At 43.7% G+C, this 20,655-nt stretch overlaps 1 protein-coding gene across 2 annotated transcripts in view; it reads left to right on the plus strand.

The window, feature by feature from the left end:
* LOC8042767 (ABC transporter G family member 21) overlaps positions 1-18,989 on the plus strand; it is a 254,406-nt gene extending 235,417 nt beyond the window's left edge. For both annotated transcript variants that reach the window (XM_029980542.4, XM_029980543.3), the window contains exons 11-15: positions 1,833-2,107; positions 6,580-6,637; positions 9,718-9,932; positions 14,491-14,699; positions 17,426-18,989. In XM_029980542.4, the coding sequence (XP_029836402.1) occupies positions 1,833-2,107; positions 6,580-6,637; positions 9,718-9,932; positions 14,491-14,699; positions 17,426-17,615 (947 nt within the window). In that variant the 3' untranslated portion in view covers positions 17,616-18,989. The remainder of the gene's footprint in view (positions 1-1,832; positions 2,108-6,579; positions 6,638-9,717; positions 9,933-14,490; positions 14,700-17,425) is intronic.
* The last annotated feature ends 1,666 nt before the right edge of the window (positions 18,990-20,655 follow it).

Raw genomic sequence — 20,655 nt, forward strand, 5'->3', positions numbered from 1 at the left:
AAACTCTTGATAATTCAAACTTTGTTTTATTGACACAAATTTTCGGCCCCCCTCGAGTTTGAATTAACAAGATTTGACTGTATACTGAAAATCGGAGTTCGGAGTGATGTCGCCGGCTGGCGTTTTATCCTCCCTCAGAAAACATGGAGGCGCCGCAGCGCTCAGCACATGTAGCACTGAGGATGATCGGTAAGTCGGGAAATTGGACGAAGTTCTCTTTTCTAGGTGCCTGACGACCTCTCAGACTTCAAAAAGGAAATTGTCAAACTGTCAAAACAACTGGGTTTGGTTATGTGTACCGTAGTTTCGGTTGTGACTCCGCCGGGGCAGACTTTCACACAGAACCGGTGGCACGACATGGCCCTTCATGTCGCTCACAGCGCATTCTCTTTGACCTTGCGCCGTTTCAAAGAATTTGAGATCGCTGAAAGGGCCTTAAAAGAACTTCAAACTCGGAAGTGAAGCATTGTCTGCTCACAGCGATAGGTAGCACATGGAGGCGAGCAGTCAATCGATAATTGTGTGTGACGCGTGCGAACACGACACTTCGGGCCTGGATGGAGGCATGAGAGAAACTCGAGTTGCAGGACAGCTCAAACTTTGACATCACTTCACTGGCGTGGATCGCGCGAGAACTTCAAACGAGACTTTTGGAAATCGTTTTTTACTTCACAAACACCGAGTTCCCAAGTTTCAAACTTTGAGGGTTTGAAACTTGGGATCATTTCAGTCGTTTCAGATAATAAGAAAAAATATGATTTGACCTGTCATGTCATGTCCTTCAGGTTTTTTAAGAGGTCATATATGTTTCATTCACGTGCCGATTTTTTTTATTTGGTATAAGCTCCATATCTATAATGTAATTGATGTCCTTGATGAAATAGAAAAGTTTTTCTAATTTAAGAATTGCAGTTTTATTAGAACCCTCAGATTTTGAACTAAACATTAATGTGGGTACATTAAATTATTCTATTTTAGCATTATTTCAGTGGAATATATTAATTGCTTTACCCCTGACTATGCACCAAAAATAATTATGCACTCCTAATCATACTGGCGTTCATCAGTCAGTATCTTGTTGTCGTGTTTGGTGCTTCTACACACAACTAAGCAGCTTTTTCTGTGTTTGAGGGAACCAAACCTGCCGTATAACTAATGCTAAGAAAAATTTTGACAAAAGGAGGAAGGCAAAGTATCATTGTATTTCAGCTCTGCAGGCCAATGCACGAATCATAACATAATATTTTCAGTGGCATGATATGAATCAAAAGGAAGTGTCTACTTATGCTGCAAAGGTTCTTCTTGCTACCTTGAAATGGACTTTCGGTTGCTCTGAGAGATGCTTCAAAATGACACTGACCAATCACATCACTGTGCATCCACAAAAAAGTGGTTTTTCGAGTGTCTCGGTCTCTATAGCAGTATAATAATGTACAGGAGACTTGAAATTGTATTAGTGGTCATACCCTATGGGCAGGGGTTTGAACTCCTCACTCCTGTGGATTCTTCCGACTGATTGCTCAGGAACACCTCCCAATTTGGGCGCTCATGAATCCGTGTAGCACAAAAGCCTACGGACCTTGCAAACAGTAATGCAGAGAATAGGAAGTGTTTGGCACATAGTTACTCATCACTCAATGACCCAGATCTTCTAAAACAGTGCTTGAACTAAAAAGACGCTTCGCTTGGGGGAATGAATGACTGAGGAAATTTAAAAAGCTTGTGGAGCTTTTGAGGGCACTCCGGGAACAGTTTTAGGACCCGTACCCTAGGGGTTCCTCTAGGATTTGTCGTGCCCCACGGTCGCCTCACGACCCCTGTTGCTCATGCAGCGATCCGGGACGACGAGGACTCTGGGCGGTCGTCGTGGTCGGAGGCCGGCAGCTCAGTGTTCAGCAGCCAGGATGACCTGGGCCGAGAGCACAAGTGGCCCACCTCCTTCTGGACCCAGGTGTCAGTGCTGACCCAGCGCAACTTCCTTGAGGCCAGGGGCCGCATGCTCTCCAAGCTCAACTGGGTCCAGACTGTGGGCCTGGGAGTCGTGTGCGGCCTCATCTGGTTCCAGGTGGATCGCACCGAGGCCACCATTGCCGACATTCGGGGATGGGTGAGTGCGCGGGGTCCACTACTCTTGGCAATGGTAAAGTTGTACAGAAGCCTATGGGCCATGTAGGCCTAAACCAGGGAGTGTTTGGCAGGCAATTCTACGTCATTAGATTGCTTATATCTGCTAAAATATTGCTTTAACGGGGAAAACTCTCTACAGAGAAGCAGGGGCAGTTGAGGAAGTTTTGCAGCTTCATGAACCCCTGAAAGCACCCTGAAGAACACCTGTGTTTTTAGGAGCACAGTTTCAGAACCCAAAATCTAGAGGGAGAGGTTTTCGGCCATCTCGAATGGGTGTAGAAGCTGGCATAGGTACTAGTACTGTGGGCACAAGATAGCTGGCAACGCTTTAACAGGGGCAAGGAACCAGCTATATATGACTTGTGAGGCTGGTGCCTTTCTCTTTTTGCTTTATTTTGCCAGAAAACACCGTATTGGGCAATATTTAAAGAAAACAATCTTTATACAACAATTTCTGCTTCCTTTTATATTTTGTAAGAGTATCATAAAAGACTATCATCCTAACACAATTTCACTGGCTGCCTAGCATATTAACCACTGAATTTTAAAAATAACCTGGTGCCCAAGATGGAAACAAAAGCAAAAAAAAATGCATATAATTGAATTTCGAATTTGCGGGATCAAATCGGAAAGAGCAACATATTTTTGTTAATTTTTGTCTGAGGAACGAGTAAAAGTGCCTCAGTCCTTTATTTAAATATGGCCTATGCCCTCTTATATGCTTGGTTCACCTTGATTGTGCAGATCAAGCTGGTACAAAGGGTGTTAGTGTCACTTGCTTTTTTACTGCTGTGCCACATAGCTTCTAAAGCATGAGGCCGTTAGCTCGCGCGTTGGTTTCAAGGGGTCTCTCCTCTCTTTCCATGCGTCTTGCTCTTGGTGTGATGCAAATCCATCTCCCCTTGGCCTGTTAACTGCGAAGGGGTGCGCTAACACCTCGTTGTGCCTCCTACACACCCTTTTTTCTTTAGTGAGGTTAAAAGCCACATAAACCAGAGTGGCCTATAAGTGAGCTCCCCCTTCTTATGTTGGATTGGTTTTACCATGCAACCAGTTGAGGAGCTCACCACGTTTGCCCACCCCATTAACCCACCTTTTTTTAAAAAAATATATAAGCTATATTGGGGAGAAGACACAGCTATTATAAATGGGACAAATATTTGCTAAAATGAGGAATGATTGCTTATTGCTACTTGTTGCTAGTGTGGCATAACAGCATAATTGTAGGTGGCACCTAAAGGAGGGCAAGAATTAGCATTTATTTTTATGGAATCTGATTACCACAAAATCAATGCGAAGTCGTCATCATATGCAGGGTGTGCCCGAAAAAAATTTGCAGGGTTTTTTTCATTGCAAAAATAAATCATGCATCGCCGAAAGCTCATTTTCCCCTAAAGGTAGCTTTAGAGGTCCGAACCAGAAGCAAAAGTTTCAGCACAGACCAATATTTTATTCAAAAGTTATAAATTATTTTCTGAAAATGTTACAGTACTCTATGGTTCCAGAAGCTGAAAACGGGCAAAAAAGGCATTGGTTTCCCATTGAATTTTTCACAAAATCAAACTTTTGAATAAAATATTGTTTCGTGCTGAAACTTTGGCATCTCGTTCAGACCTCTAGCATTATCTTTCGGCGAAGAATGAGCGTTTTCCCATGCATAGATTATTTTTGCGGTGAAAAAAACCTTGTAACCTTTTTTTGGGAACATTCTGTACAATCGACACAATATTTTGTGAGTTTTCATCCACTTCCTGCTAGAAATTTTCATCTTCCATGTGGCTCAACAAGTTTGAATTTTTCTCGCAAGGCTTCACCTCATATCGTGCAGAACCTCAAGGATTTTTGTCTTCAGAAAGTGTGGCAGGACCACTTCCTTAAGTTCATCCGTTCTTACTTGTTTAGTATTAGCTTTATTGAGATATTTTTCGAGTCTGACTTTCGTGTTCTTAGCTATGCACGTTCACCGATTGCGGTAATTTTTCTCAAGAACAGCTTAAGTTCCAAGATTGAAGTGAACAATACTTAGATCGGAAGCCCCATCAGCCCCCCCCCTTTTTTAATGAGGTAGAAAATCAAAGCATTGGTATATGTATGTTGAACACAACATAAATTCAGCAGTGCTGAAAAGTAAGTTTGTGCAAATATTCAAATTTTCAAGTGTATTTTCAAATAATATGCTATTCGATATTTGCTTTAAGATGAACTCTGATATTCATTTCTTTTTTTATTTAAAGTGCTTATCGCAGTGGGATAGCGTCATTGGGCACGCTTCTTACCAAACACCGGTGCACTGTGGAGAAGCAACATTTGTGGTGCTCACTTCCGTGGGTGCTGCTTCTTTGCGGTGCACCGGTGCTCGGTAAGAAGCGTGCTCGATGGGGCTAAGCCACTGCAATCAACACTTTGAAAAGTACCATATTTTTCGGACTATAGTTTGCAGACTATACACGTTTGTAAGTTGAAATTTTACCCGGCGCAGACTATACAAGGATTTGTTTTTCTTCTAGAATAAGATATGAAGGAGCTTATGAATAACAAAGTATATTAATGTTTATTTATGTGTGTTAAAGCTTCTCTTGTAAGCTAATACAACAGGCATTTGTCAAAGTGTGTTGTGTATAGTAATTTTTAACTATGGATTAGGCACTGCATGCAGACTGTGCAGCTGGTGTGCGCGTAAAATCATTTTTGTTTTTGCTCCAAATTTGCTTTTGCGCACTATACACCAGGTGTGGACTATAGTCCAGGGAATGTGGTGTAAATATTCCAGTCACAAGCTCGGGACAAAAGTGCACTTTCAAAACGGGATGCTGTACGCGCGCATCTGGTGCATTTAAAAAGAAACGGAAACCTTGTAAACATCGATATCTACACTAGAGTAAAATTTTCATAATTAAACTATGGCTATTATGCTCGAACATACGTTATGCAGAGATGTGCTGAGAACCTGCATTCATTATTCATGATTGTCTTGTTTTCTTTTCTCAAATTTAAGATGAAAGGTTAGTACTTGCATTTAGCAGGAAGACTTATATGTAAGTACAAAGCATAACTTGATGGTACAAGGCATTTGGCACTATTTTGGCCTTCAAACATTAGATATAAAAAAATGGCGCACAATAAAAACATGTACATCAGAAACAAGACACTGACAACAACATATATTGCAGGGATACTAGACTATTCAAGGCTTAAGATGTTTAGAGTGGAGACAAAGGACTGATGGTCACTGATGCAGGCAATTTCTCTGGGGAGGCTGTTCCAGTCCGATATAGCGAGTATTTTAAACATTTGGTTCGTGCATATATGTGGTTAATTTTGAAAGGGTGATCTAAGCGGGACGATATATGGTGAGCCAGTAGTAGGAGAGAGTCCCTAAAAGGTGAGGGACTGTAATAAAGTTTATGAATAAATGATAAGCTTGCGAGGTGCCTTCTTGTATGAAGAGGTGACGAGTTAAGTTGATGTTTTAAACTGCTTACACTTGTGAATCGGGACTAGATGCATGCTATAACCTAGCACCTTTGTTTTGAAGAGATTCAATCTTATCTGCCAGATATGTTTGATGGGGTTGCCATATGATTGATGCATACTCAAGTTGAGATCTGACAAGAGCAGTGTAGGCAAGAAGTTTTGTATCTGGGTTTGCTTGGAACAGTGTTCATTTGAGAAAGCCAAGAGCTTGCAACGCCTTGTTAGCAATGTGTTCAATGTGAAGATTCCACGTTAAGTCCGATGAGAGATGAACGCCGAGATATTTGAAGGATGACACATTTTCAACAGCGTCACTACCTCTCTTTCTGGATCACTAATTATACCTTGCAAAATTGCAGTACCAGGAGATCACTGTATGGAATAAATGGCAGTGACTTCTCCTCTTAATTCAACAGATCTACTCCTAGGAGATGTGGAGACAATACCATATTTACTTGAGTGATATGCGCACAGTTCATGTCAATGCCCATGCATCCCCTCTACGATGGGGATCCCGTACAGCCAATCAATATGCTCTTTTTAAGTAATGTGTTGCATACTGAGGTCAACGAAAAAATCTTCCTCATAAATGCAATCTGCGCAGATAGTATTTTTGACATGAGGACGCTCCTTGTCCCGTAAGTAACCGGGCACCTTCTGTCACTTAAGATGATTGGCTATAGACATGCTCCGCTCAGGCTTTGCTAAAAACAGTGCATAATGCAGTAATTTTGAAGAGTTTCAATTCCCTGCATTTTAGAAACAGCGTATGTGAGTCAGGTTTCTTTCAAGTGCACAATCAAGCTTTAGAATTGAAACAATGAGCATTCTTGATTGTCTTAATTGCTCGCAAAACAATTGTGTCAGCCTATTATGGAGGGGTCACTATTTTCTAATTGTATCCTATAGCACTTGCCTGAGGAGCGAAGGTAAAGGTTTTTCAGGAATGTGCTCTAATTCCACCTATTTCTTTTTCAGATCTTCTTCAGCACAACATATTGGATGCTGTTTGCATTATTTGGGGCACTCATATCCTGTAAGAATATTTCCTACCTCTACACCCATAGGATCCCTGCTGCACCAGCATTTCGGTCCTGCTTACGACATCTGTGATACCATGGCAAAACTCTAAGCTTGGAACATAATAAACGGCAAGAGCCAGAGCTTCCTTTCAATATTGGCAGATTACCGTAATGTACTGAGCAAGCACCCTCCCAAAAGTTAGAAATAATCATAAAAAAATAGGGATGGCTGCCTGTTAGGTCTGAGAGCAGAAAAGCAGAAGGGGCACAACATGGTAGGGTACGCCTTTCTTTAACCCGATGGTATAGTATCTGAGCAGTATAGCGTTTCTGTTGGAACTCCTTAGCTTGCTTCGCACTGGGGCTCTCGCATAAAGCTTCAGCACTTTGTACCGGTGCACGTGCATAAAGCTTCGATGCCTTGCATCAGCTTCTCTTAGAAGCAGCTGACACAGAGGAGTACCTTACTTGACTCGGCGGGCTCAGAAATTTGCTGGACTGGGCGCTCAAAATGTCTTTTGCTTGTAAATCGAAAACTAGAGGGTGGCTACTTACCACAACATGGGCGCATGCTCGGCATTTTGTGGTACCCCCGTGTTGCCATTTCGTGTTAGTGATTACATTTTAACGAAAGTGTTTGTGCCCCTTCTCTTTGTGCCACTAGGCTTTTTTAAGTTACAGGCATATACTATGCACTGATCATTTTTCACAACCTACCCCTTCTCCTAATATTGACTCTATCTAAAGTCAGCTCTGTCCCCATATGGAAAGAGCTAAGAGATTCAAGTGCACATTTTACCACTGACCGGAAAGTGCCAAGAAACACGAGATTGGCAAAAATCTGGGCTCCAATGATTTAAAATAAAAAAAAAAAATTGCTGTTTTTGTTTGGTATTTTGGTGCCCTAATTAAAAATATGATGCTTTTGTTCAGCAGATCGACTCTGAAGCATGGTGGTTTTGAAAGCATTGTAATAAAAAGCTCCCCTTGGCCTTAATAATCATGCAGAAATGTTTCAAGTCTGGCAGACCATTCGTCAGTCACTCAGTGAGCTTTGGTCTTTGTTCTTCTTTCGCAATTTATGTTGTAGTTTGTGAAGAAAATGAAGCGATACAGTCAAAGGCTGCGGCTTGTGATCTCGCAGATCCTGAGTGCTGGTCACAGCTATGCACGCGCACCCTTCGCTATTTGTGATTTGCCACAGTAAGTTGTCCCACTCAAAAGTCCACTCCCAATGGACTGAAAGAAATATGATTAGCTGTCAATTAGGTTTGATGAAATGAATCGGTATTTTCGCTATTCCGCTTTTTAAACAATGCAGCTGGCATGTATAGTAATCAACGGTTCTTGACCAAGTATGCAAATTAAATATAAGAACAAAATGTTTTCTTATTTTGCATTAAATATATTATAGGTGCAAGAAAACGGTAGCATGAAATTTTATAGTTCACTTTAGAAAATGCTCATAACGCATGAGACAGGAATCAGTTTTTGTTTACATGCACTGGTACTTGCTAAAAAAACATTTGTGGGGCTCCCATTAATTTCTTTTGCAACTTCCCATATTTTCTCTGACTGAACAGCCACACCCTTTATTGAAACAAATAGAAAATAATTTGGCAACATACCATCCTCTATGTTGGGTTTGCCAGAGATGGAACGCGAGAGCGCATAGGCTTGAAAGTAGTAAAGCATTAAAAAGAAAAAGAATGATACAATGCTACAGCCAATGGCTTAGGATCCAGACACGTTCCATGAAGGTCCTGGGATGTTCTGGTGACATGATCACATAAAGAAAGAAGAGTGATCTTCTGGATTTCTGCTGCCAACCTCTGTTTTAATATCTCTTTAATGAAAAGCTTTAAAGAAAAGCTAAAGAAAAGAAAATCACTAACTAGTAATTTCATATATTTTTTATTTAGAAGGTAGCAATATTTAATGTGGACAATCATTGCAGTCATTCTTAAAATATGTGTGAAAGACACCCAGCTGCCCTTACACCAGCATTCTTCCAACAAATGTCATATCAGTTTACAAGTCTGAAACTTTGGCGTTTTCATGAGATTAAAAATGCAGCGTTGCAAACCAGTGAAGAGCATAGGGTCCCTAGTTTAAGCTGAGCTGAAAGGGTGTTCGTTTGCACCTTTAAAGATATTTGCTTGAGAAACACTACAAAACTACAAATTATCTGCATGAATTTTACAGTGAAAAGTCGATTATCAGCGCAAAAGAATTCGAAGAGGCTGTGGTGGAAAGAAATTTAAGATTGATAGAATTGACGAATTCATAACTTTTTCTATGTTTGAAACACTCCAGATAGGAAGTATGTAAATCTTGATCAGACTTCCAAAGAGAAGCAGGGCCCACACACTGATAATATGCATTTATAGAATGCTTGTAGTTTGTAGGTCAAGTCACTGCCCTAGAAAGACAAGGTTCAAATCCTTTTTCGCATAACTTTAATTCTGGTTATAGAAACATGGAAAGCTTCAAGCCTTTCTTAGCAAAAAAAAACAAAACAAAACAGAGTCGGTTTTCTTGAATTTTTTGGTGACCAAGATCCAAAACACAGAAGATCTAAAAGTATGTAGGGTAAGCTCTCAATGTTGAGACCGAGTACCCCTGCCATTTTATTTGTCTCCTCTTTCGTAAACCTTCAGGTTTAGTTTTAGTCGGAGGGTTCACTTCCCCACCTGCACCCGACTTTCACCTGTGGATTTGTGTGTTACCAGTTTACCAATGGAGGCACGCCTAGAGCCAGTAAATTAACTATTCTTCATATTAACGACACTTCATCCATCTTGATGCTTAATTAAAATTAATATCATATTGTGGCCAATTATCTCGAGTTTTATGTGAAATTGCAAGAAACGCTTTTTCGTCCTCGCCAGCTTCATGGTACCGCACAAAAAGGACAGGATGCGGAAATTTCAATTAATTAACTATTGCCAGTTGTGCCCACTCTGTACCGAGCAACTGAATAGTGGCGTTTACAAGACGGAGAATGGAGTGTCTGTACTCTAGCTCATTCAGTGGCTCTAGGTGTGCCCCGGACCAACTGCCCTGACCCCTGGCCCACCGCCTATATGTGCAGTTCCTCCCGAGCGCGAAGTGATCAATAAAGAGCGGGCGTCGGGGGCCTACCGCCTGTCGGCCTACTACCTTGCCAAGATGATCGGGGAGCTGCCCCTGACCGTGACACTGCCGTCTGCATTCCACCTCATCGCCTATCCCATGCTGGGCTTCCACAGCGCCCAGACCTTCCTCAGCCTCTGGGGGTTCCTGGTGCTCAGCACAGTCGTCTCGCAGGTAGGCGGAGTTTTGGCACGTCTGCGAGTTTAAGCCGAATTGACGCGACCGTTTGAATAGCCAGGCTTTCTCTCTTCTGAGGGTACAGCTTTTTATGGCGGCAGCAGCAAGTGACCCTTTCTGGTGAAACCTGACGTTCTCATGTGCAAAAACTCACCTGATTGCGGAGAGAGAGTAGTATAACCGTGTCTCGCTATCTCTCTCCCCATCGTCGTCTGTCCTCGTACACAAAAGAACATCATCTATGGCGAGACATCGCCACCCTCTACCCCCCTTTTGCCGCTGCTATTGCGGTGAACTGGACAATTCTCTGTGCGTCTAAAAAAGAGACGCAACCCTGGGGGGTGCTTGTTTAATCTTCCTCCCTACCAGGTGCGACCTGGCCACTCAAGATTCGCCCTCCATCCTATGAGTGGGAATGCCAAACATGCCGCGGTGAGCTTAGCAGACGGAGGGGCGCAGTGGTATGAGAGCAGCAAAGGGCACAAGACCCCTACTATCATGTGCGAGAGGCGGCGTGTAAGTGCCAAAAGCTTCGAGTCTCCCATGTTCACTAGGAAGAGGTAAAAAGAAAGCGTCAATGGTTCGTCGGACATGACGAGCTGCGGGAGCACAAGTAGGAGACGAAGTGGCGGAGGCTGCGGGACATGCTCCACATCCTTCTCCTTGCTGCAGCGACCAGTGAATTTCAGAGGGAACTCCTGGACAACCCCCTTGGGTTGTCCAGGAATTGATTGGTGGAAACTGTGGGAAGGGGCACCTTGTTACCCCTTTGAAAATAACCTCGCTGAGTACAACCCCTTTGGGTACTTTGGGTACTCGTGAGTGCTTAAAGTACTTTTGGGTAGGGTACTCGTCGTGGCTTCCGAAAGACCTGACGGCCGCACTTTCCAAGTGAATCTCTGTTCCAGTCTGAGAGTTCCTGAAGTAAATATCGTAAAGCATATCAACTAAACCAGCTCTCCTAAAGGACAGCTTTCAACAATTTGACAGCTACCACTCTCAATTGTAGCATACCTCGTATAGTTGTTTGGATTTTTTTTATGTGATAGCATTTCTGAGGCCACCAAACCGTGAGATTAGGTTCATCTGTCTGTCGCAGCTTGATAGCATGCCCTCTTATTTGTTGAAACCTGGGGGAAGAGGAGAGCATGTTTGCCGAGGGAAGGGGAAGGGCACCTTAATTGGTGGAAACTGTGGGAAGGGGCACCTTGACAGATGTCTGAAAAGCGCACTAAAATTGGCATTGCTATGCTACCCACCAAATTTATAGCTAAATATAAGAGCTCAGAAAAAAATTGTGGAAATATTTTTTTTATTACAAAAAAAAAACGAAAAAAAAGGAGATAAAAGATGAGACCAAATTTATTGAAATTATTAACAAGCAGCTATTATGCGAATTTCTGCAACATACGGTAAAATAATACATCAGGTAATCACTGTGAAAACTAATAATAATCATATCGCACATCACTTCGTCGCAGTTCAGGTGCAAGATTAAACACACTATATCATATTTAGATTCATTACCTTATAAAAAGAAAAAGAACAGGTGTGGTGACAGAGCGAAGGAGAAAAAGGGAGGAAACACAGGCGGTTGTGGTTGTCTGCTCCCTCTATCCGTCATGAAACTGTTTGCTTTGCCCTAAAATCAGACACCAAATGAGCATTGTTTTGCTGTTCAGTATGAATTGTGCATAAGTATAGCTATAAATGTCAAAGATATTATAAAAATAAATTTTCAGAAACTTTAAAACAGAGTAGTGATAACTTAATTAGTGCTGCCCGATGTTCGTTCTGTAGTGCGTGCATGCGTGTGAAGAAGCCAATTTTTTATGTCATCTATCACATATTTCTCAGTTAATACGTTGTCTGTCGCTCCCTTAGTCAACGAAAACCATGGGATTAGTTTAGAATGCAACCAAGCTTTCTCTACAGCACCATCATATACATACTTTTGTGTAATATAGCATCATATTTGACGACCGGTGATTGCAAGTTAAGCATTACAGTGAACCCAGTACAGTATTTAGTATATAATGAAGAGTATGCGGAGAGCAAGTCGTCTGTTTCTTGCACAGGAGTTGCGGTGACCTCAGAACCATGCCGGGCTCTGATTGGCTTTGATCGAAAGGATAGTGGGTAGACCTAAATGCTAGATGCCTTAAGGTCTACCCACTATTTTTTTTTTTTTTTCAATCAGTTAATAAGAGCTTGGCGTTCTGACATCATCGCAACCCCTGTTCAAGAAGCAGACAACTTGCTCCCCGTATTGCTATTGCCATGTGTAGTCAAAGATATGCTAAATTGACGAGCTTTCACAAAAAAAGCACAATAACCGCATGGAACCAGCTGCCAAAAGATATTAGTAGAAAGTGCCAGTGTCGAAGAATTTATTTCAAATTTGAAAGTTGTGCTCATGTGATTGTTTTTTAATGTTTTTGTTGTTGATTTTTTCCTTCAAGTTTACTTTGTTCTTAAGTCTTGCAGCTGGTATTGATGTCTTCTCGGTGTTGTATATCATGTTTATATTGTGATGCTCACTCCTGCTTGGACTCTAACATGAGTCCCCAGCATTTACAAATAAAGAAAAATAATGTAAGGTAATAGTACTGGTGCCACAGCTGATGAAACTCTTACCATTGTTCATCTATGTCGGTATCTTTCAAAACATTGCTGGATTACTCTTGCTGAGGAAATTTTGAAATCAAGGAAAAACTCCTATTTGTTTTGGTCGGTTTTCAAATTTTTAGAAATTTTGCATCCCTAAATTTAGCAGATGGTGGTCTCATGGCGTTGCCAGCGTGGCAGTAGGCTCATTCAATTTATGCTTACCAGCCGCACCCGTTCCATACTGCTGTGCGCCGTATTTGACTTACGAGTGCAACCTATTTGAAAACGCAACCCAGAAGTATGTTGCCCTCCATTTTCTGCACCGTTGCAGGCTGGTGCAGGTAAATCGAATGAGCCGAGTGGTCATGTGATGTCATCAGTGAGACGGTAGTCATGGGACATCATCAAGACAGTGGTTTCATGTCATTGTCAACATATGGCAGTGGTCATTATTTCTTGACGTCTATCTGCAAAATGGCGGTCACATAACATCATCGTGACAGTAGTCATGTTACATCATCAATGGGATGGTGGTCACATGATGCCATCAGCAAAAAGTGGTCATGCCATATCAATGAGACAATGGTCATTAGCCGTCATCAGTGAGACAGTGAGCACATGATGTTATCAGTAGCGCTAGAATTTTTGGGACATGTTCTGATTTAAACAATGTCCCAATAATAGGACCAGCTACTACTAGACATCTGCCAAGTGATTTCTCTCACCTTTTATTAACTTTTGTGTCTTGAGTTGTCCCAAATTTACGTTTACGATACAGAAAAACAATGCTCCTATACTATTACATGTGATTTTCAAGCGGATGTTTGGACTGTTCAATATAAACAATAATTCGAAATACCCAAGTGTGATATAACCGGGCTCGACTAATAAGAATCTTTATTTTGACATGTCTACAAATAGCAAGCACTTAGTATAAAAGGTGGTACACTGTCATGTCATCTGCTTGTACATGGCCGTTTTCAAACGGCGCTCACATTATAAAAAGAACACAATTACACATGTCCAAGTGGCACACGCAATGTCCGAAGGCTCAAGAAGCTTCCTGCTCATCAGACTTTAGTGCAAGCTCTATATTTCGCGAACGCAGAGCGAGAAATATGTCCCACCCGAAACCTGGTAATCTAGAAGGCCTCGTCCCCAGAAGCTTTGTAGTGAAATTTGCAGCATATGATTCCTTCTCCACCAATGAGGAGTTGGCAGAGAAAGAAAATGGAAGGCAGTATTCTGGCACAGCCATTTAGCTACTCTAGGTTTGCTCGGAAGTCTGGAGTGGGCACTTTCTAGCATGCCCTTCACTTGTTTTTTTAAACATTTCAGAAGTAGCGGGCGGGTACATTTTGTAACATGGGCACATGCTCGGTATCTTATGGAATGCGAATGCTCCAGGAGTTCAGTTTATATTTTTTTCCTTCCAAAACATGGACTCAATATCTACTGTTGTATTACATGGACAAACCTCAAGATTACATTCAAGCCATTTGTGTACACCTTATATAAAAAGATTTATATATATTGCTGTGCATAAACTTAAAAAAGTAATACCGTATATATATAGGTCGAGCTTTCTATGAGCATGCCTGTGTGTCTACTTTCCCGCAAAACCCACGGAGACCAATCATTAAAATTAACTTACAAAAGAAGCCGACGAACGGAAAAAGAGAGATAACGTTTGGAAAAAAGAGTTGCAATCCACACAGAACTTCTTTTGCGCTTTGACAACACATCGGTGCCTCATCATTCGCTGGGCCTCTTCCATAAATCGCAATGATTGGCTCCTCTCGAGCGTTGAAGTGAAATACGCGCACGGGCATTGTACATAAAGAGGTTGAGCTATTCTACAATAAATAGGGTACTTTTATTGGGGCGCCACTGCTTTGCTGGTTTCTCCTTGTGTGCTGATGCCCCTCGTGTGCCTCTCCTGCAGAGCGTGGGCCTGTTCATTGGTGCGACCTGCACGGACCTCCAGGTGTCCGTGACGGTGTCTGCCCTCTATTCCCTCTCCACAATGCTCTTCGGAGGCTACTACGCATCCTCCCTGCCTCCCTGGATGCGCTGGCTCCAGTACCTCTCCATGGTGCACTATGCCTTCCAGAACATGCACATTGTGGAGTTTAGCAGCGGGCCAGACGTCAGGTGTGCACCAACCATCCTTCCAGAGCCTGAGTGATCGCACCGCCCTACTTTTGTGGCGCATCTGTCTTTGGAGGAAAATAACCCGGTTCTATTGAAGTACAAGCTAAATTTGAATATGCATGAGGTTTCTTTCTGGAATAGTTGCACCTGTGTGGACCAAATTATATCACTAATAGAATAGACTATGTTGTGTAATTCTCAGCCACTAATCGGCTGAAAGAAAACAATTTTGCTGTGCTCATTTTGGTGAAAGTGGGTTTCGTCTTAAACTTTTTGCAGACCACGTTTTAGGACTATGTACCATCTGCTTTGCACCAGGAAGCCTGCTTTAAACTTGTGTTATAATGAGCCTCCCTTGATAAAAAAGGAAAACATAGGATGTAGGAAGTCGGTACAGTTCAACCTGGAAATATCAAGTTCAAAGGGCATCACAAAATATTTTGATATACCAATAATTTCATATACAAAATAGTGTTAACTTAGTCTCTAATTGAAATTTCCTCGCGTGTTTACCGATACCGACGGTGGTGACAAACAGTTACTTTCCATGTAAAGCATCTAAGAACCGCTAAATACAATAGAACATTGTTACAGCACAGCTAGTGAGAATCGCTGGCACCACCGCTCACGCGCATGCTCCTATGCGCACGCATTGCGTGACCTCGCAGCATGGGTGGCAGAACACAAAAGGTAAATAAAAATGAAAGAGAAAGGCAGAAGAGCAGGACATGTAACATGTGAAAAAAGCAAATCTCTGGGATAAAAGGAAAGTGACATAAAGGAGAAAGACAGGACAAAACATCTTTCCTCTTTCTCGTCATCTGTAGAAAAGTCAAACAAGTGACAAAAAAAAAAGGACTGGTATAAAATCTAACAAAAAAAAAAAAAACAGAAATAAACGGCAAAAGAACAGGATAATTAAAGATAAAGAGGGGGTTCAAGGCATCATTGCACAACCCTTGTGGACACTCTTGACTAGCTGAAGACTATTATTATATTTTTTTTTATTGTGGGAGCTGAGGAGTTGAGGCAGAGTATTGATTTTCTCCTCTGCCTCTACTCCCTTCACTGCCTGTGACCAGAGTCGTTTATCTTCAGCTGAACCGCGCAGCAGCAGCAGTGTTCGGAAAAAGCCCCTCTACCACGGGGTGCGTTGCACGGTTGATGTACTGATTGTCTTCAGTGGCGGAGTATGATACAGACACGCAAGGCACCTATACTTTTAATGAGATTTCAGAGAAGATGCTTCGACTGTTTTATATAGACAATTATTTATAAATACCGAAGTTCAATGTAATCGGGCTCGACTGCATAATGCTTTTGTGACTGTAGGCGAGACAGGAGGGAACTCTTATACAACAATTGATCTCATATGGTTTTTCACTGCTCTGGGAACTATTCTGTTTTTCAACCCAGCTAAAAATTCCCATTAGATCCAATTAGAATTCTAACCGGTTTTAATTGAACCCATTTGGTTTTAGTAGATTCCAATTGGAAGCACATAGCCAATGGGTCTCACCAATTGGAATAATTTTTTCTGTTGGAACCTGAATGGGTTCCAAATGGTTTAAGTTGGTTCCCATTGGCGGTGACCAATTGGCTGTTGGAAAATCTAGCTGCTAATTGAAGCCAATGGGAACCAATGAGAACCGTCTGGTACTTATTCAAGTTCCAACAGGAAAAATTATTTCAATTGGTGAGACCCATTGGCCAGTGTACTTCCAATTGGAATCCACTAAAACCAATTGGTTCCAATTAAAACCACTTGGAATTCCAAGTGGATCTATGGGAACTTTTAGCTCGTTGCTCATGACACCGCAGCAATTGCAGCAACGACTAGGAAGAACGCTGAGAAATGAGGAGTTGTATCAACCTTTTCTTACAAGTGAAAGTCTTCCTTTTTTGTTACTTTGTGATCGCCAAAGGGCACAAACTCCAAACTCCACACCAGGTGAGACTAGGGGAACCCAAGTAACCAAGTGCAGCAGAAGGGCAGATGCTCATTCACAAGCAGATAAAGATGGAAATTTAAATTGTGTGGGCTATTCTGAAAACCTGAATCCCTTCCAAGCTTAGTGCAACGTCATGCTTCTGAGCAATAATTAAGAAGCACAATCCAGAGACGAAGAGGTGAAATAAAGGGGGGATGTACGTGGGAATGGAAGATGGTTTCTATGGCCGGGCTGTCCGACATATTTGCGACGGCTATTGGCGGACTGTTTTTGAACGTAACAGCCAGGAAGGCAAATTGAACAACTGGGACAGTTGTAAACATTTCACTATTGAAGTTCAACGGGACCTGCACTTGTGAGTGTCCTTAACCACCTAAACAATTGCTAAACTGCGGTAGCACATATGCTTTGAAGCAATTCACTGTAATGTTGTCAGCATACAGCGAACTAAAGCCAATGAGCTGGTGTATATCAAACAATTTAGTGAAAAACCCGAGACTGAGGTATTGACAGATGATGACAAGGAAGAGAAGGAGAACGTCTCAAACACAGCTCTCAAACACAGCTCACGTCTCAAACACAGAGCTGTGTTTGAGACATTCTCCTTCTTTTCCTTGTCATCATCTGTCAATATTTCAGTCTCAGGTTTTTCACTAAAATGTTCTAACTAAAAGCCACACGGAAGGGGAATTAAGATGTTGCACCTCCCCTTTAGGAAATGTTGTTTGTGCGACTCATTCAGCAGCTTTCTAAGGCCCCTTCCTCTATCGGCAGGTGCCTGTCGCAGAACTCTCACTTCCGTGCCTGCCACACGGGTGGCACCATCATCCCTGCCCAAGACATCATTGGGGACCACGGGACGCCGCTTCCCATCTGGGCAAACACGCTCGTCCTCCTCAGCTTCCTCGTTGTATTTCGGCTTTTGGGGTACCTGGTGCTGCGCTACATCCACAGGCCCAAGTAGGACTCATCTCGGCTCCCTGCGTGGAGCCAAGAAAAGCAGCGTCGTCATTCTGCTAAGGACCACAACGGGACAGGTGGGGGGCACAGCCAGGCTCGGGAGCCCCTTCCCTCCCGGCACGCGCTCGTCCGGCAGGCGGCCGAGAGACCGTATGCGAGTTGACGTCGCGGTGCCCGGCGCCCTCGGACGGAACCGCGCCCGGTCGGTTCTCGCACTCGGAGGCAGGCGCACAAGGTCCAACGTGCCAAAGTGACATTTCCCCGGCATGCCCACTGCGCACGGACGGCAAGACGTGGTATCGGACGCAGACGCGCGACCGCCGCCGCACGAGTGGCGCACGTGCGCGTGTGTGTGCCCGGGGGTGCGGCAGCGAGCGGCAACCCTCCTGCAAAGGGTGAATGGAGACGCCCGGTGACGACAACGACGACGGCAACGGAGCCCCCCCTGGGGGAGAGAGCGGCGGGACACCTGCGCACCCTCCCCACCCCTCCCTCTTCCTCCTCCTCACCCTCGTTCCTGGTCTTTGCACGCTTTGGTATGGATCTCACGACGACAGCCACGGTGCCACCGGCAGTGACGTACCAAAGAAAAAAAAAAGAGAAACGCGCATACACGCGGAAAGCGAGCCGTTTCGACCCACCCTCACCCTCCACCCCCGCAGGAACAAACCAGCGAGTACTGCCAGGATTTGCGTATCTGCTCGTCCACTCGCTACCGGGGAACAACTCGTTGCTTCAGCAATGCACACCTCTCGCCACGTCGCGCGCGGAGACCGAGAGAGGTGGCAGAGCGCGAGGAGCTCCGACCCCACTCAAATACTCCTTTATTTTTGTAGTCCCAGAGCTTTCCCAGAACGACGTCCCCCGTCCCCTCCCGGCGCTTTCGCGCGGCCTGCCGACACCCGGGTGCCCGAGAGCCGGGCACTTTCCAACCCAGCTGCACCAGCCTTCCCCGTGGCGCGGGCAGACTCGCTCGCCGGACAAACAACGGAAAGTTCTCCCTCGAGTATATCGAACATTATTCTAAGAGCTAGTAATATATACCCATTGGAGCCTCCCGACCGCCCCCTCGCACCGCCGCAGCGGGGTCCCAGCTGCCCCGCAGTCCACTGTGATACGCGTGCGGACTGGACCGCCCTCGGGCTGGGGAAGGCGCCCGTGGGGCCGCCGGGGCCCCCGCGCACCTCGACGCGGTCCCCCGCTTTACGGGCATTACCAGCACTCGCCAGCAGAGCCACCCGAGCACCGCATACTGCCTTAGGAACTTGGTACACACCGCTTTCCTCCCCCGTGCCCCCACCTTTCATTCCTCAAACCCCTCCCCTAAGTCGTGGAATTGCATAACCACAATTTAATAATAAATTATTTTGCAGCTGCATATATCTTTTAAATGTATCTAGGTTCTCTTCAAAGTTTCTCTCTGCATGTTTTTAACTTTCATATGAGTCAGTATTTTCTGCTTGACCAAGTGTTTGTAAATACCTTCACCAATTATGTCCTTATGAATTAAATGTTTCATCTATTTTATTATGCCACGGTGCTCTGCGCAGTTTCTCCTCGTTCGGAAAAGGCCACCAAGCCCCAGAATTCTTTATGCAGCCAAACTTACATTCACTGCAAGTTTGATTTGGAGAACATCTCAATTTTAATGCAGTCAAAACAATAAATAACTGACATTTGTGAGCAGATATGTCAACTGTGCTTTACTTACAAAGGCCCATGATTTAGGGCTCAAATTGAGGGCTTGGATGGGTCCCAGTTCACTGTGTAAGAACTTGCACATTTTCTCATTGGCCCAACAGAAGTCATTAAAAACCGAGCGTGTTGGTAAAGTTAATTTACACAGGAAACAATAAACAGGTAAAATAAACACAAAAAGTTCATTTACACACGAAAGAATAAACAGACATGTGTTTATTTCATGTGTGAATGGCCGAAGAAAAAGTCTCAGATTCTACTGAGATTTTGCTGACCCAATGGGTAAGTATGACTGGCTGTACCCGCAAATCCGTGGGACCGCAGCCTTAAGGCTGCGGTCCCACGGCGGCCATGACTTATGACGCTTTCCGCACGTTTTCGAAATGCGATTGTGGCGTGTTCAAGCTTGCTAAAATTATCTGTTATATATAATCTTGTACTACAACATTATCTTTCTTCTGATGTAGGATTTCTTTTCCTAGTGCAAAACGCTAAATCAGTGGGCACCCGCGAGCATGGGCCTTTTCGGCAAAACATGGTTTCGTAGTACAGTGGTAGAGCACTATATAGCTCCTACGGAGCAGAGTAGCGCAATCCTTTGAACCCCGTGTTTTGCCGACAACATGGCCGACAGAGCGGCTCGGCGCGAGTCACGTGGTACTCAGGGTTCCAGGAGGCGGCCCGCCCTATGGGAGAATACATGGAGATCGACATAACACGGCTGATTAAAAAACTAACGGCGAGTTCACATTTTTCAAAACTAGCCTGTCGTGAAGTTAGTAAAGCGCTAAACGCTTTATCAAAGTTTTAATAATATTGGATGCGTGTGCAAATTTTGAGAAGGCAATTTCCAAGGCAATGGCGTTTGAAGCAGACGATTTTTGCTCGCAGCGGAGATGGGCTTTTCGGGTTGGCCGGAGCGGGTCACGTGAATGGTGTGACGTCGCCGTGTCGTCTGCTGCATGATGCCGCTCAGGCAATTTTTTTAAAAAAGTTACGTCCTTGTATGGCACAAAACTTATCGCATATTATTCTAAAATGTTTCATTATTATGTCAAAAATAATTTCCATTCCGCACATCCCCACAAAACTGAAGAAACAACGATTTTCTCACGTTCTCCATGCATTTCTGACCGCAGTTGGAACCTCCGGGCGTTCGCCGCTAGTCGCCGAGAGGCGGCGTTCTAGATTGCGCTACTCTCTGCGCTACTCTGCTCCGAAGGAGCTATATAGTGCTCTATACAGTGGTACAGGGTGCACAATTGGAGCAATTTCTTTCAAATTTTACAATGTTATAGAAGAAGAGTGCGTTCATTGTCAACAGAGGCCCTTTTTCCGTTTTTCAT

Source organism: Ixodes scapularis, unplaced genomic scaffold (genome assembly GCF_016920785.2).
Source record: "Ixodes scapularis isolate PalLabHiFi unplaced genomic scaffold, ASM1692078v2 PGA_scaffold1__304_contigs__length_218370807, whole genome shotgun sequence".
NCBI lineage: Eukaryota > Metazoa > Arthropoda > Arachnida > Ixodida > Ixodidae > Ixodes > Ixodes scapularis.